The sequence below is a fragment of the Danio rerio genome, chromosome 11 (assembly GCF_049306965.1).
Source record: "Danio rerio strain Tuebingen ecotype United States chromosome 11, GRCz12tu, whole genome shotgun sequence".
In the NCBI taxonomy this organism is placed as follows: domain Eukaryota; kingdom Metazoa; phylum Chordata; class Actinopteri; order Cypriniformes; family Danionidae; genus Danio; species Danio rerio.
The window spans coordinates 2,501,404-2,515,853 of record NC_133186.1 but is presented as its reverse complement, the minus strand read 5'-3'; the positions used below and the strand labels follow the sequence as shown (position 1 = coordinate 2,515,853).

The 14,450-nt window shown below is 35.0% G+C and overlaps 1 protein-coding gene across 1 annotated transcript; it reads left to right on the top strand.

The window, feature by feature from the left end:
- On the top strand, nt 1-14,116 carry serinc3 (serine incorporator 3). The gene is made up of 10 exons (XM_003199409.7): nt 1-254; nt 5,358-5,519; nt 6,400-6,593; nt 6,764-6,843; nt 8,641-8,778; nt 9,043-9,212; nt 9,451-9,541; nt 10,948-11,149; nt 11,468-11,698; nt 13,624-14,116. The coding sequence occupies exons 1-10, from the start codon at nt 222-224 to the stop codon at nt 13,760-13,762; spliced, it is 1,440 nt and encodes a 479-aa protein (XP_003199457.2). The 5' UTR covers nt 1-221; the 3' UTR covers nt 13,763-14,116.
- The last annotated feature ends 334 nt before the right edge of the window (nt 14,117-14,450 follow it).

The following is a 14,450-nucleotide window of genomic DNA, read 5'->3' as shown; positions in this document are numbered from 1 at the left end:
TCTCCCACCTGTCATTCCTGAACTCAAACACAGGCGCCTGTTTGGATCAGAACTGATTACCATATCAGTTACTGCCAGCATGATGTTTTTCAGCATTATTTATTAATAATCTGCCTTTATTACTTTAGATATCATTTTGATTAGACTCAAACTCGACTTTAACAGGAGTTTAGAGGCACCGCGGCTCTTGAAGACTGTTATTTTGTGGTTAACGGTAAATTATGTCTGCTGTGTTGAGGAGCCTGACTCGTTGGGTAAGTCGGTGTTTTTTTAATATATTCTCTTTTTGATGAAGTTGCTGATACGTTTATGAATCGCATGTGTAGACTACTAAAAGCAGGACAGGTCAGGAAAATCACCTGTTTCTTACGCTTGTGCTTAACTGGATTAGACATCATTGTTTCCCCTGACAGTCAGTCAGTCAGCAGCGCGGCGGGTCACTGCAGTTCAGTTCCGCGACTGCGCATGCGCAGGTTTTTGGACAAATCTAATTTCTCTTAGTTTTAGTTTTTTACAAATTAAATGAACACACACAGAAAGATGTTTGTTTTTGTGATTTGTGGGGAAATTACAAAAGTTTTCTATTAGTTTTATACTGTATCTTGTATTGCCCTACCCATACCATATGCCTAAAACCCAACCATCACAGGAAACTAGTTTTACTTTCTGAAATAAGCTAATTTTATGTGTTTTATAAGCTTTTTGAGAAATGAGGACATCACCAGTGTCTTCATAATTGTAATATCTGTGTCATACTTATGTTATTATATAGATTTCTGTCCTGATATGTCACAAAAACATGTACACAGACACAGACACACACAGAGACAGACAAGTTCTTATTGCTTATTTCCACTGAGTGGTACAGTACGGTACGGGTCACCTTTATCAGGTTTGCGTTTTCACTGATGAAAGGGTACCTTTTGGTGGGTGTAGTTTACGACAGAAAGTTTCACTGAAAAGAGGATGTGTGGAATCAGCACTAATATTTATGGCTCTTCTCGTGACCGCCTGTTTATTAGAAGAGCCATAAATATTAGTGCTGATTCCAAACATCCTCTTTTCAGTGATTATCAGCTGTTACCATCAGGGGAAAAAAAGACTGAGAATGCCAATGTGTAAAACCAATAGACTGAAGCTTTCGTTTGTTCCTACCTCGATAAAACTGTTGAACTCTACTAATAACACTGCATCTGTAGTACATTAACACCTGACCGGGTTCCATGTTTTATATATTTCATATTTATATACGGTCTTATCTTGTAAACAATGTATGTTCTTAATTTTTTTGTTTTATTTATTTTACTGTCTGTTTAGAGCAATGATGATATACAAATGAAGTTGATCCTATCCTATTTCTGAAAGGAATGGATGTAAGAAGCGCTTCAATAATCACGCACGCCATTATCATCAACACAAGAATTTTTTTTAATGTCAAATATAGACACGCAAACGAGAAAGCGAAACCGCTCGCGCTTTAGACAGACTCGTAAAAAACTACTGGGCATCTTCTTCTTCTATCTTCTTGGCTTTGTGGCTGTTCATCAAGACGACGACAAGGTTTGTTTGGGCTCGATCATGGCTCGTTATTATATGCATATATTATTACAGTGTAATGTCTCGGCTGTGTATTAAAAAAAAAACATGGCAGTTGCTTTTTTTTCATTCTGGCTTGTTGCAGGAGCGAGTGACGTATCTCTGTAAACCAATAGCGTTCAGCTCCGTGTGTGTGACGGTACGTGTTTGGTGTGCTTGGTACCCTTTGCAAGGGGTACCCAAAAGGTGGAAAGGTACGGTTCACTTTTAGGTACCTTTTGACAGTGGAAATGGCCATAAAAGCGATCCGAACTGAACCATACCATACCACTCACATGGAAACGGGCCATCATACACCGTTGGGGACTCTTATAGATATAAGAATGCTTCTACTATGCAAACTGTATATACTATGCCTCTACCCCTAAACCCACCCCTCATAGGAAACAATCTGCATTTTTACATTTTCAAAATACTTTATTCTGTCTGATTTATAAGCATGAACCTCAATTTTGGTCCCCACAGTAACACAATTAAGGCAGTTAAGTACCCACCAGGATATAAAAACGAGTACAAACACACACACACACACACACACACACACACACACACACACACACATTAATATATACTGTAGTTTATACATGCACTAAAAAAATCCATAAATTAGCAGTTTTCTGTATTTTGTGATTCATCTTTTTATTTTAATTTATTCCCATTTATTTATGCTTTTGAATTGCATTATGGGAGCTTGATCTTTCTTTCAGCAAGTTTTACCCTTGAAAATTAAAAATAAAGTGACTTTTTCTGACATTTTTAACAGTGTAAAATGATCTATTATTGTTAGGGTTGGTGTTGTATGTTACACTACAAAATCTTGTCATAAACTGCAGTACATTTTCCGTTAATTTACAAACTTATTTCTCTAGATTTTATTTCTTATACATTATATTTAAATGACTAAAATGTCTCTAAAAGTCACTTTGGTAAACTGTAGAGTTGAATTCCCTACATTAACATGTCGACAGGGCAAAGATCAACATCCCATAATGCAATTCACCACCAGGAATAAACAGAACACCAAATCACAAAATACAGAAAGTGTTAATCAACAGATATTTTGACAGTGTGTTTTGTTATATCCATAACACAGAGCACATGGCTGATCTGCTCCGCTGGTCACATGACCGCTCAAGGTGACAGTAGTATTAAGTTGTTTACAGCAGACTGAGCTCAGATCAGATCTCACTGTAAGTCGGAGAGTCTAATTCACACACAGCTTCTTCACCTCCTGCTGCTATCGTAGACACAATCTTCATATCTCTGAGAACACTAATATCCATTAATAATACTTCCTGCATGTAAGGATTCATAATGTAAGGCTCATTTCTCTCTCTTTTGGTATCTAAATAGCGTTTTATAACCTACCGAAATGATTTCAGCGAGCATCGCCTTATTAAACAGATGTCACTATCATAAACATAACCCTATTAAAATGATAGATGTCACTGTCATTACTGTAACCCTATTAAATGAATGATAACTGTCACTATCATTACTGTAACCCTATTATAGTGAGAGCTGCCACTGTCATAATTATAACCATAACCCTATTATAGTGAGAGCTGTCAGTGTTATAAACGTAACCCTGTTTGAAGTCTGTCAGTGTAATTTTACATCCTCCAATCACAGAGCTCAATCATGCTGAACTTTCAGTCATGATTTAATATATATGTAATCATAGTAGTGCCAGGATTAACATGTATCCGCTAATGATTTACATATTTAAAACAGCCATATAACACTGGTTTATTATAACTAACGAAAACTGACTTAATGTATGAAAACTCTAAAAGTGTCTGGTAGCATTACTCTACACTAAGCGATCAGGGATGTATTACAATATAAAATTTTTGAAATAGTCCTGTTATGCAAAAATGCTCAATTTTCATGAATATTACTTAAAAAAGAAAATTAAAAATTAAGTTTTAAATTATTTTTTAAAATAAAAAACAAAACAAAAAAAACTTAAAATTAAGCTATTAAAAATATAATGCTGCCAAACGATTAACCACAGTTATAAAATAAAAATTTGTATTTACATAATACATGTGCGTTTACTTTTTGTATTTATTAGGTATACAAGATTATACACACACGCATACATACATTTACATATATCTTTATATAAAATTTACAATATACATAAGTATTATTACTGTTTTGCAAAGATTCAAAATAAAAGTTTGTTTTGACATAGTATATATGTGTGCCTTTAGATATATGTATATATATATATATATATCATGTGTATGTGATACACACTCATAGAAACAAATACAAATGTATTTTAGTACATACATATTTAAATTTATATATAATTTGGATCATTCATTCATTTTCTTGCTTAGTCCCTTTATTAATCAGGGGTTACCACAGGGGAATGAACCCTCAACTTTTCCAGCATATTTTTTATGTAGGGGATGCCCTTCCAGCCGCAACCCGACCCTAAGAAATAAATTATATCATGTACACATATTTTTTATATCCAAATATAAATAAAAAGAAATTAAAATATATCCCTGCTTGTGTATTTATATATATATTATATATATTTATACACACACATATTATGTCAGAACAACCTTTTATTTTGAATATTTTTTGCCCTGCACTAAATATTATATATAAATATAAATAAATATTTTCTTAAATAAATAATGCATAATGCATTTATAGATGCATAATTAAATTGCACAGTTTACAAAAACATATAATATATTAAACTATTCAAAAGAGCAGTTTGACAGTTTTGTAACTTAGCATTTGTAGCTGACTGATACACACAAATACATAAAAACAAAACAAGTTTGTTACATAGATATTTAAATGTAGCTTGTTATATATATATACACATATTTTCTATCTAAATATAAATAAAAATTAATTTAAATATATATCTGTGTGTGTATGTGTGTGTATAAGTATATATGTCAAAACAAACTATTATTTCGGATGTGATTAATTTTTGCATTAAACCCAGCACTAAATATTGCATATAAATAAATATTTTTTCAAATAGATGTGTGTTTGTGCGTTGTATATACTGTACATAATTCAAATGCACAGTTCTCAAAAACACATTATGTAAACATAAACTTTTATTAATTAATGTTAATGTTGTTCAATAGTATATAAAACAGAAAAAAAAACAGAATGAATTTGAAACGGCTGCGTCTGAAACCGCATACTTCCATACTATACAGTACGCCAAAATCAGTATGCGAGCCGAGTAGTATGTCTGTAAAATTCGAAGTACCCGGATGACTACTTCCAGCGAGATTCTGAAGTATGCATCCCTTGCACACTGCGCTATCCCATGATGCCCCGCGAGAGAATTCATGAATGGGAGTGAATCGACGCAACTGATGCAGGTAGGTCACGTGACCATGATAAAATGGCGGATGTAGTACGTCTGAATTCCATTCATACTGTATAAAGCGTACTTTTCTAACGGCCGAGTAGTACGTTTAAATTCAAATGCAGTACCTACTGAGTAGTAGGCAGTTTCGGACGCAGCCAGAGTTTTGTAGGATAGGCATTTGTAGCTCCGCCCTCTTCTAAAAAAAGCACAATCTCATTTGAATTTAAAGCAACAGTCACCAAAACGCCACAATTAGGATCAAAGCACTATTTCTGTGGTATTTTAAGCTGAAAACTTCACACGCTCTAGGAACATCAAAAAGGAGTCATAGGTTCCCTTTAAAATCATGCTAATACTTTTATTTTTGATACTAATGACCATTTTATTTTCTCTGAAGGTTTCCTGTCTCTGCAGCTGTGCATCATGTCTGACTTGCAGATGTTGTCCACACATCAGGAACTCTATTGTAACCCGAATCATGTACGCCTTCATCCTTCTGCTCGGCACAATCATCGCCTGTGTGATGCTGTCGCCTGGTGTTGAACAACAACTCAAAAGAGTAAGCGCGGGTTCTTATGAAGCATTAGCGGGGATTAAAAATAATCCCATACTTCCAGTAATGTGCGTCAAGAAGCTGACAAACGTTTTGTCAATCAGGCGCTCAACAAGTTTTGCATGTGGAGTGTTATGAAGTTGTATGACTTAGCTGTTGGAAAGATGTTTTAGACATTTAATAATACATAACATGTAAATGAAAACATACTGACACACATTTTTAATGAAACCTTTGCTTGGAAAAACTAAATATGGACTTGTGTAAACCTAAGGTGATGTAGAAAGTAACAATGATTTAGCATATGCTTAGCATTGCTAGCATGAATGATCAAGTTAGTAGTATGAATCATATATCTGTAGCACATTTTACCATGTTTTACCATTACCACTCTCATGATAAATTAGCATAATGCTAGCACATTTATAGCATGTTTAACACCTCTTTAATCCGTTTAGCATATTGCTAACATTTTAAAATGGTTGCCAGTTCAACTCATGTTTCCACCACAAATTAGCTCATTTCTATCATTTAACATACTTTAACATTCTGCTTAGTCATGTTTCTACCATTATTTATGTTTCAACCTGTATAACATGTTGCTATACCTTTTGCAAGCTTGCTTTAACAGTTTGCTAGCATGTTTTTAGCCTTCCTAACCTGTTGTTTCCATCAATTAAACCATTTCCTAGCATGTTATTAGCATAGTATATTTTTAGCATGTAGGTAACACATTTCAAGCATGATGTAGCATATAGCTTGCTTTTTAGTACGTTTGCAGTATGGTTAGCACATTGCTAGCATGCATTAGCATGTTGTAAACATAGCTTAAACCTGCTAGTCAAGATATTCCAAGGGTTTAATCGTTTGATTGGCTCGTTCTCAGATCCCTGGGTTTTGCAGTGGAGGAGCTAGATCTGGTTATCCAGGAATTGAGGCCAATGTCCAGTGTGAGATGTTTGTTGGCTATAAGGCTGTGTATCGGGTCTGCTGTGGCATGAGTCTGTTTTTTCTCACCTTCTCCCTGTTCATGATCCGTGTGAAGAACAGCCGAGATCCCAGAGCTGCCGTCCACAATGGGTCAGTTCACTCAAATGTGGAGTACTTTATACTCGATTTACTTTATTCTAGAAAACTGCTTCTAGATCAGTAGTGGGGGGAGTACACAAATAAATTATTTAAGTCAAATCATTATTAGAACATTTGAATCAAGGAACTCTTATGTGGTGACTTGCACTATATTTCATCAGGTTCTGGTGTTTCAAGATTGCGGTCATGATTTCTGTCACTGCTGGTGCCTTTTATATTCCAGATGAGCCTTTTACCAGAAGTAAGTCTTCGACGTTTTCATTTCAGAATTGTAGATTTTATGGATGCACTGATAGTTTTGGCTGAAAACTGTGTATATGAAAGCTGATAATTAAAAACAAATGCACTCAAATGTAGTGGGTTATGGGTTTTATCAGAAAGGATTCAACCAGCATGTATATTTTTAGATTTATCAGCCAATACCGATAAGTCTACTTCAACATTTATCAGCCGATATTGATTGGTCTGCTTATTCATTTATCAGCCGAGACCTACAGTCTGCTTAAGACTCATACATTCATCAGCCGATACCGATATGTCTGCTTATTTATTTATCAGCCAAAACAGATATGTCTGCTTATACATCTATCGACCGATACAAATAAGTGTACTTACATATTTATCAGCAAAAACTGATATTTCTGCTTGTACATTTATCAGCCGATATTAATAAGTCTACTCATACATTCATCAGCTGATACCGATATGTCTGCTTATTTATTTATCAGCCGATAGCAATAAGTGTACTCACATATTAATCAGCCAATACTGATATGTCTGCTTATACATTTATCAGCCGATACCAATAAGTCTACTCATACATTCATCAGCCGATACCGATATCTCTGCTTATTTATTTATCAGCCAATACCTATATGTCAGCTTATAGATTTATTAGCCGATACTGATAAGTTTACTCATACATTCATCAGCCGATAACGTTATATCTGTCTATACATTCTTGAGCCGATACCGATAAGTCTGCTTACACATTTATCAGCCGATAATGATATTTCTGCGTATGCATTTATTACCTGATAATGATATTTCTGATTATAAATTTATCAGCCGATACCGATAAATCCACTCATACATTCATCAGCCAATACCGATATGTCTGCTTATACATCTATCGAACGATACCAATAAGTGTACTCACACATTTATCAGCCGTTACTGATATGTCTGCTTGTTCATTTATCAGCTGATACCAATAAGTCTACTCATACATTCATCAGCTGATACCAATATGTGTGCTTATTTATTTATCAGCCGATACTGATATGTCTGCTTTTACATCTATTGGCTGATACCAATAAGTCCACTCATACATTTATCAGCCGATACCGATATGTCTTCTTATAGATTAATCAGCCGATACCGATAAGTCCACTCATACATTTATCAGCCAATACCAATATGTCTGTTTATACATTTTTTAGCCGATACCGATAAATCTGCTTACACATTTATCAGCCGATACTGATATTTCTGCTTATAAATTTATAAGCACATACCGATATTTCTGATTATACATTTTTTAGCTGATACCGATAAGTCTGCTTACACATTTATCAGCCGATACTGATATTTCTGCTTATAAATTTATAAGCACATACCGATATTTCTGATTATACATTTTTTAGCTGATACCGATAAGTCTGCTTACACATTTATCAGCCGATACTGATATTTCTGCTTATAAATTTATAAGCACATACCGATATTTCTGATTATACATTTTTTAGCTGATACCGATAAGTCTGCTTACACATTTATCAGCCGATACTGATATTTCTGCTTATACATTTATTAGCACATACCGATATTTCTGATTATACATTTATTAGCCGATACTGATAAGTCTCCTCATACGTTCATCAATCGATACCAAAATGTCTGCTTATTTATTTATCAGCCAGTACTGATATGCCTGCTTATACATCTATCGGCTGATACCGATATGTTTAATTGTTTTTTAAATACATATTGGTGATTTTTATGCATAACTGCATGTTGATTTTGTCTTTTTCTTTAGTGTGGTTTATTGTTGGATCTGGTGGAGCTTTTTGCTTTATTCTGATTCAGCTGGTTTTACTTATCGACTTCGCCCACTCGTGGAACGAATCCTGGGTGGATAAAATGGAAAAAGAAAATGAAAAAAGGTGGTATATAGGTAAGAGCTTCACGCATGTAGAACTATAAATTGCTACAGATTTTTACTCTGTGTTGTTCAATAAATGTTTTGCACAATTATATCTCCTTCTGTTTATATATATGTGTTTACATATGAGTGTTTATTTAATAAACTAAGTGCAGACCATCTTTGTTATTTGTAATTTCTGAACATTTAGTCATAGCACCAAATCTGAAAGAGCAATTTGAATTGATTGAATAAATATTATGTTATAATTTGCGTATTATGTCTATTTCCTCTTAGCTTTAGTGTTGGTAACAGGACTGAACTATATTCTGTCCTTCTCGGCGGCGCTTCTCTGCTTCAGCATCTACACTCAGCCGGAGGGATGTGTGCTCAACAAGTTCTTCATCTGCTTCAACATGTTATTGTGCGTTACAGCGTCTGCTCTGTCTGTGCTGCCCACAATACAGGTATTTACTGTAAAACAATATGCGTGTTTAGGATTTAGCACTTTATACTGGCAAAATTATTAGAATTGTTTTTCAATTTATAAACATTCTAGTAGATGTTTTTGGATTCGTTGGAAGTTTTTTTTTTTTTTTACTCAATGTGTGACTTTTATTCGGAAAAAAAAACTTATTGCTTTCAATTAAACTTTTCTTGATTTCAGAATGTTTAGATATTTTGCATTATATGTTTTTTTTTTAGGAATACCAGCCCAGATCTGGTCTTCTACAGTCGTCCATCATGACTTTGTACACCATGTATCTTACCTGGTCAGCCATGACCAATGAACCAGGTTAGCAACCTCCCTGTTTTTTTTATACATTTAATCTCACTGTCCATTTATAAAATGTAATAAAAGCTCTAAAAAAACGATAATAGCTATAAAATACTGGTACTCGAGCATCCCAATCAGATACTACAATAAGATCACAACACCTTAAGAAAACAGCATTTTCACATCTGTCCACTCTGCAAAATCTATCTCATTTACATTTACATTTAGTCATTTAGCACACGCTTTTATCCAAAGCGAATTCCAAATGAGGACAAGGAAGCAATTTACACAACTAAGAGCAACAATCAATAAGTGCTATAGGCAAGTTTCAGGTCTGTAAAGTCTAAGAAGGAAAGTATTAGTAGTATTAGTATTAGTATTTTTTTTTTTTGGGTACAGTTAGTGTGATATTCAGAGAGGCAATTGCAGATTAGGAAGTGAAGTGGAGACTAAATAGTTGAGTTTTTAGTCGTTTCTTGAAAATAGCGAGTGACTCTGCTGTTCTGATGCAGTTAGGGAGTTCATTCCACCAACTGGGCAGATTGAGCGTGAGCGTTCGCGAAAGTGATTTCTTCCCTCTGTGATCTCAGTATAAATAGAAGGCAAAACTTGATAAAAAGAGGTTTATTAATTGATTGGTTGGTTCATCGGTTAGTTTGTTTGTTAGTTTGCTGGTTGGCTGGTTTATTGGTTCTTTTATTGGTTCGTTCATTGTTTGGTTGGTTGGTTAGTTGGTTCGTTTACTTTATTTATTCTCATACTCAAGTTGAAGAGTTGTTTGCTCTCTCTTTTAGATGTGATTTCTACATGTAGATCTTAGTCTTTGATTGATTGATGATTGGTTGGTTGGTTGCTTTGTTTGTTTGTTGGTTGGTTGCTTTGTTAACTCGTTTCTTGGTTGGTTGGTTGGTTGGTTTGTTTCTCTTTTTCTATTGATTCTCTTACTCAAAATGGAAAGTTTGCCTTCTCTTCTAGCTATTATTTTACATGCAGATTTTAATCTCTGATTGATTGATTGGTTGGTTGGTTGGTTTGTTTGTTGGTTCATTGGTTGGTCAGTTAGTTCCTTTGTTTATTTTTAGGTTGGTTTACTTTACTTTTCTTTTCTTTACTTTATTTATTATACCCAAAATGGAGAGGTGTTTGCCATCTCTTTAAGCTGTGATGTTTACATGTAGATTTGGTTAGTTGGTTGGTTGGTTGATTTGTTTGTTGGTTGGTTTGTTTACGTGCGGTTTATTTATAAACTAATTTCGAGAAAATCACGTGCTTATGATTAATCATGGCTGGTTCTGCATCAGCTAACACATGATGCAATCAGATGATTCCTAACTCACTATAAATAACCAGAGTTTCTGACCTCGGTCATCTTCATCTTGAAGAATGAATGAACCTGTGAGTGTAAAAGTATTGTGTTTCTCCAGACCGCACGTGTAACCCGAGTCTGCTCAGCATCATCCAGCAGATCACATCCACCACCGTCGCCCCGCTGGAGATCGAGAACCAGACGGCCGTCATCATCATAGACTTGGAGGAGACGGTGCCGACAGCCCCATACCTGCGCTGGTGGGATGCGCAAAGCATCGTCGGCCTGGCAATTTTTGTTCTCTGCATTTTGTATTCAAGGTACAGTTTTTAAATCTACTTGTGGTCAAAAATCTTGTACATTTTTACAGATTATTTGTAGTTTACTTGTATTAAACCATTTATAAATTATTCTCTTGGAAAAATATGTTGGAATGACATTATATAGTGTTAATTATTTCCTAAAATATCTAATTGTTTTGAATACTTCTAGAAGGTGGCAGTACTGAAACAAAACAGTGGTCAAAAGGCGTTTTCATCTTTGATAAAATAATAAGAATTCCAGATGGACACTGTTATTAAGGCTGTAGTGTCTACACAATATAAAGAGACTCTTATGTTTGTATGTTTTCTTGGCAGCATTCGCTCTTCCAATACTAGTCAAGTGAATAAATTAACCTTAGCGGCTAAAGATGCCACGGTTCAGGATGAAAGTGCCGCAAGCAGTGCAGAGGCGGCAGAAGAAAACACCACAGCACATCATATGGAGGATAATGAGCGAGAGACGGTTCAGTACAGCTACGCTTTCTTCCACTTCATGCTGTTCCTGGCGTCTCTTTACATCATGATGACGCTCACCAACTGGTACAGGTGAGTGACCACACAAACCTCTACAATACTGGAAACAGCTGCGATGTTTTATTTTTCTGCGATATACAGTTGAAGTCAGAATTAATTGTTTATTTTTTCCCAAACTGCTGTTTAACGGAGAGCAGATTTTCTAATAGATTTAATAGCTCATTTTAATAACTGATTTATTTTATCTTTGTCATGATGACAGTAAATAATATTAGACTAGATATTTTTAAAGACACTAGTATTCAGCTTAAAGTGACATTTAAAGTTTTAACTAGGTTAAGTAGGGTAAATTTAGGGTAATTCGGCAAGCCATTGTATTACAGCGGTTTGTTCTGGAGACAATCCGAAACAAATATAGATTAAGGGGGGCTAATAATTTTGACCTTAAATGGTTTCAATAAAATTAAGAACTGCTTTTATTCTAGCTGAAATAAATCAAATAAGACTTTTTCCCAGAAGAAAAAATATTATAGAAAATACTGTGAAAAATTCCTGAATCTGTTCAACATCATTTAGGAAATATTTGAAACAGAAAAGAAAATTCACAAGGGGGCGATTAATTTTGACTTCGACTGTATATTGAGTGTAATTTGACCATGATGAAATGAATAGCTCTATTTGTAAAGAATTCCTTATTTTAGATTGATCAGGCTGATTTTGGTGTGGAGTTCATCTGCGTAAAATGCAATAAACCAATAATAAGCATTGATAAATACTGTAGAACAAAGGTACAAATGAAATAAATACTTTATGGTTTTCCTTTTTAATAATAATTCAATGTAAAAACTTTTATTTTTATTTTTTACATGTGATTTTAATCTTTTATAAATTGTAGTTTCCTGTGCTTAAATGATTTAAACTGGCTTGAAATTGGTCAGAATTGCACATTTGCATGACACTTTTGAGTTACAGTGGGGGAAATAAGTATTGAACACATCGCCATTTCTCTCAGAAAACACATTTCTAAAGGTGCTGTTTACTTGAAATTGTGGATGTTGGAGACAACCAAAGAAATCTATAAATGCAAACAAATCTAATTAGTGTGCAAATGAAGTTATGCGTAATAAAATGACATGAGACAGAGAATTAGTATTAAACAGATGAAGAAAGGGAGGTGTAGTTCGGCAGTGAAAGCCCAGACAGCAGCTGAAATCTCTCAGTGGTTCTTCAGCAAGCCTCTGCCCTTCCTTAGTGTAAATGAAGATCAGCTGCTTCATCAACATCTACATTAGCAGGAGGATGAAGATGAACCCAGGGTGGACATTTCAGCAAGACAATGATCCAAAACACAGCCAAGGAGACTCTCAGATGCTTTCAGAGAAAGAAAATTAAGCTGTGGAATGGCCCTGCCAATCACCTGAGCTGAATTCAATAGAGAATACAGAATAAAGCTCAGATTTGATAGACGAGACCCACAGAAGCATTAAGATTTTGACACTCTGTTGAAGTCTGTGAGAAACTCACACCTGAGCAATGAATGTGACTTTATTCTTTATATGAGAGGCGTCTTTAGGCTGTCTTTAGGCTTTTATATAAAGTATTAAACACATTTCAGAAGTTCAGCACTTTCTTCTTGTGTCATTTTGTTATTACACAGATCTCATTTTTAATTTTTATGTTTATATTGTTTGGGTTTCCACCAAACTCTGCTTCAACTCCATGTCAACAGCTCCTTTAGATGAATGTTCAACACTCATTTTCCCTGCTGTAAGTTTCCAGCATTACTCTTTGTCAAAATTCAGAGTTTTCATTTTAAAATTTAAGACTTGATCGCTTCACAATTCAGCATTTTATTTTGCACAACTGTGAGATGTAAACTCAAAAAAAAAAAAAAAACAATCACAAACAGGCTTCCACTAAACAGACGTACATCAGTAGACATGAGTTCAGCAGCAGGTTTAAGATCTTGTTTCTAATTCACTTGATTGTGAACGCAGTCCTGACACAGACTACAACGCCATGAGGAGTAAGTGGCCGGCGGTGTGGGTCAAGATCTCCTCCAGCTGGGTCTGTCTCACTTTATACACCTGGAGTCTGATCGCTCCCATGATCCTCCCCAACAGAGACTTCACGTGACCTCAGGACTTTTTGAACACATCTTTTGTTCGGGCTACATTAACAGACGTTTCCTTTTGTGTTTTATTTGCAATCTAGGACTCCTTACACGATACGTGAGTCACTTTTTCCAATACGTTTGATTTTGGACCGTTTTGCCTACTAAGTTCAGCATGAGATTAGCATCTTCTCTGTGCCATCAGTAGAAATGTTTATGGATTTTATATTTCGTTTATTTCAGCTTACTGCTACGTGAGACTTTTTTTATATTATGTATTTAAGTTAGAGGTAAAATGCACTGATCTTTGTGTTCTTAATGCACGTTTTGTTTTGTTAATATTTTTATTGTGAAATAAAAGCACACACTTAAATAAATGCTGTGCTATTTTAGCTCTGTGTTATCGACAAAGACAACCCCTGGCTTAAAAAAAAAAAAAGTGTCATTTAATTTAAAGTGTTTAACCATTTAAGAGGTTTAAACACAGTAGTGTTGCAGTGTGTGCACATAACCGAGGGGAATATCCAGTGAGCAGCAGTTCTGTGGGCGCAAAATGTCTTGATGCCAGAGGAGAATGGCCAGACTGGTTCCAGCTGATAGAAAGACAACAGCAGCTCAAACCACTCGTTATAATCGAGGTCTGCAGAAGAGCATCTCTGAACAAACAACACCTCCAACCTACAATTCACACAGGCTCACCAAAACTGGACA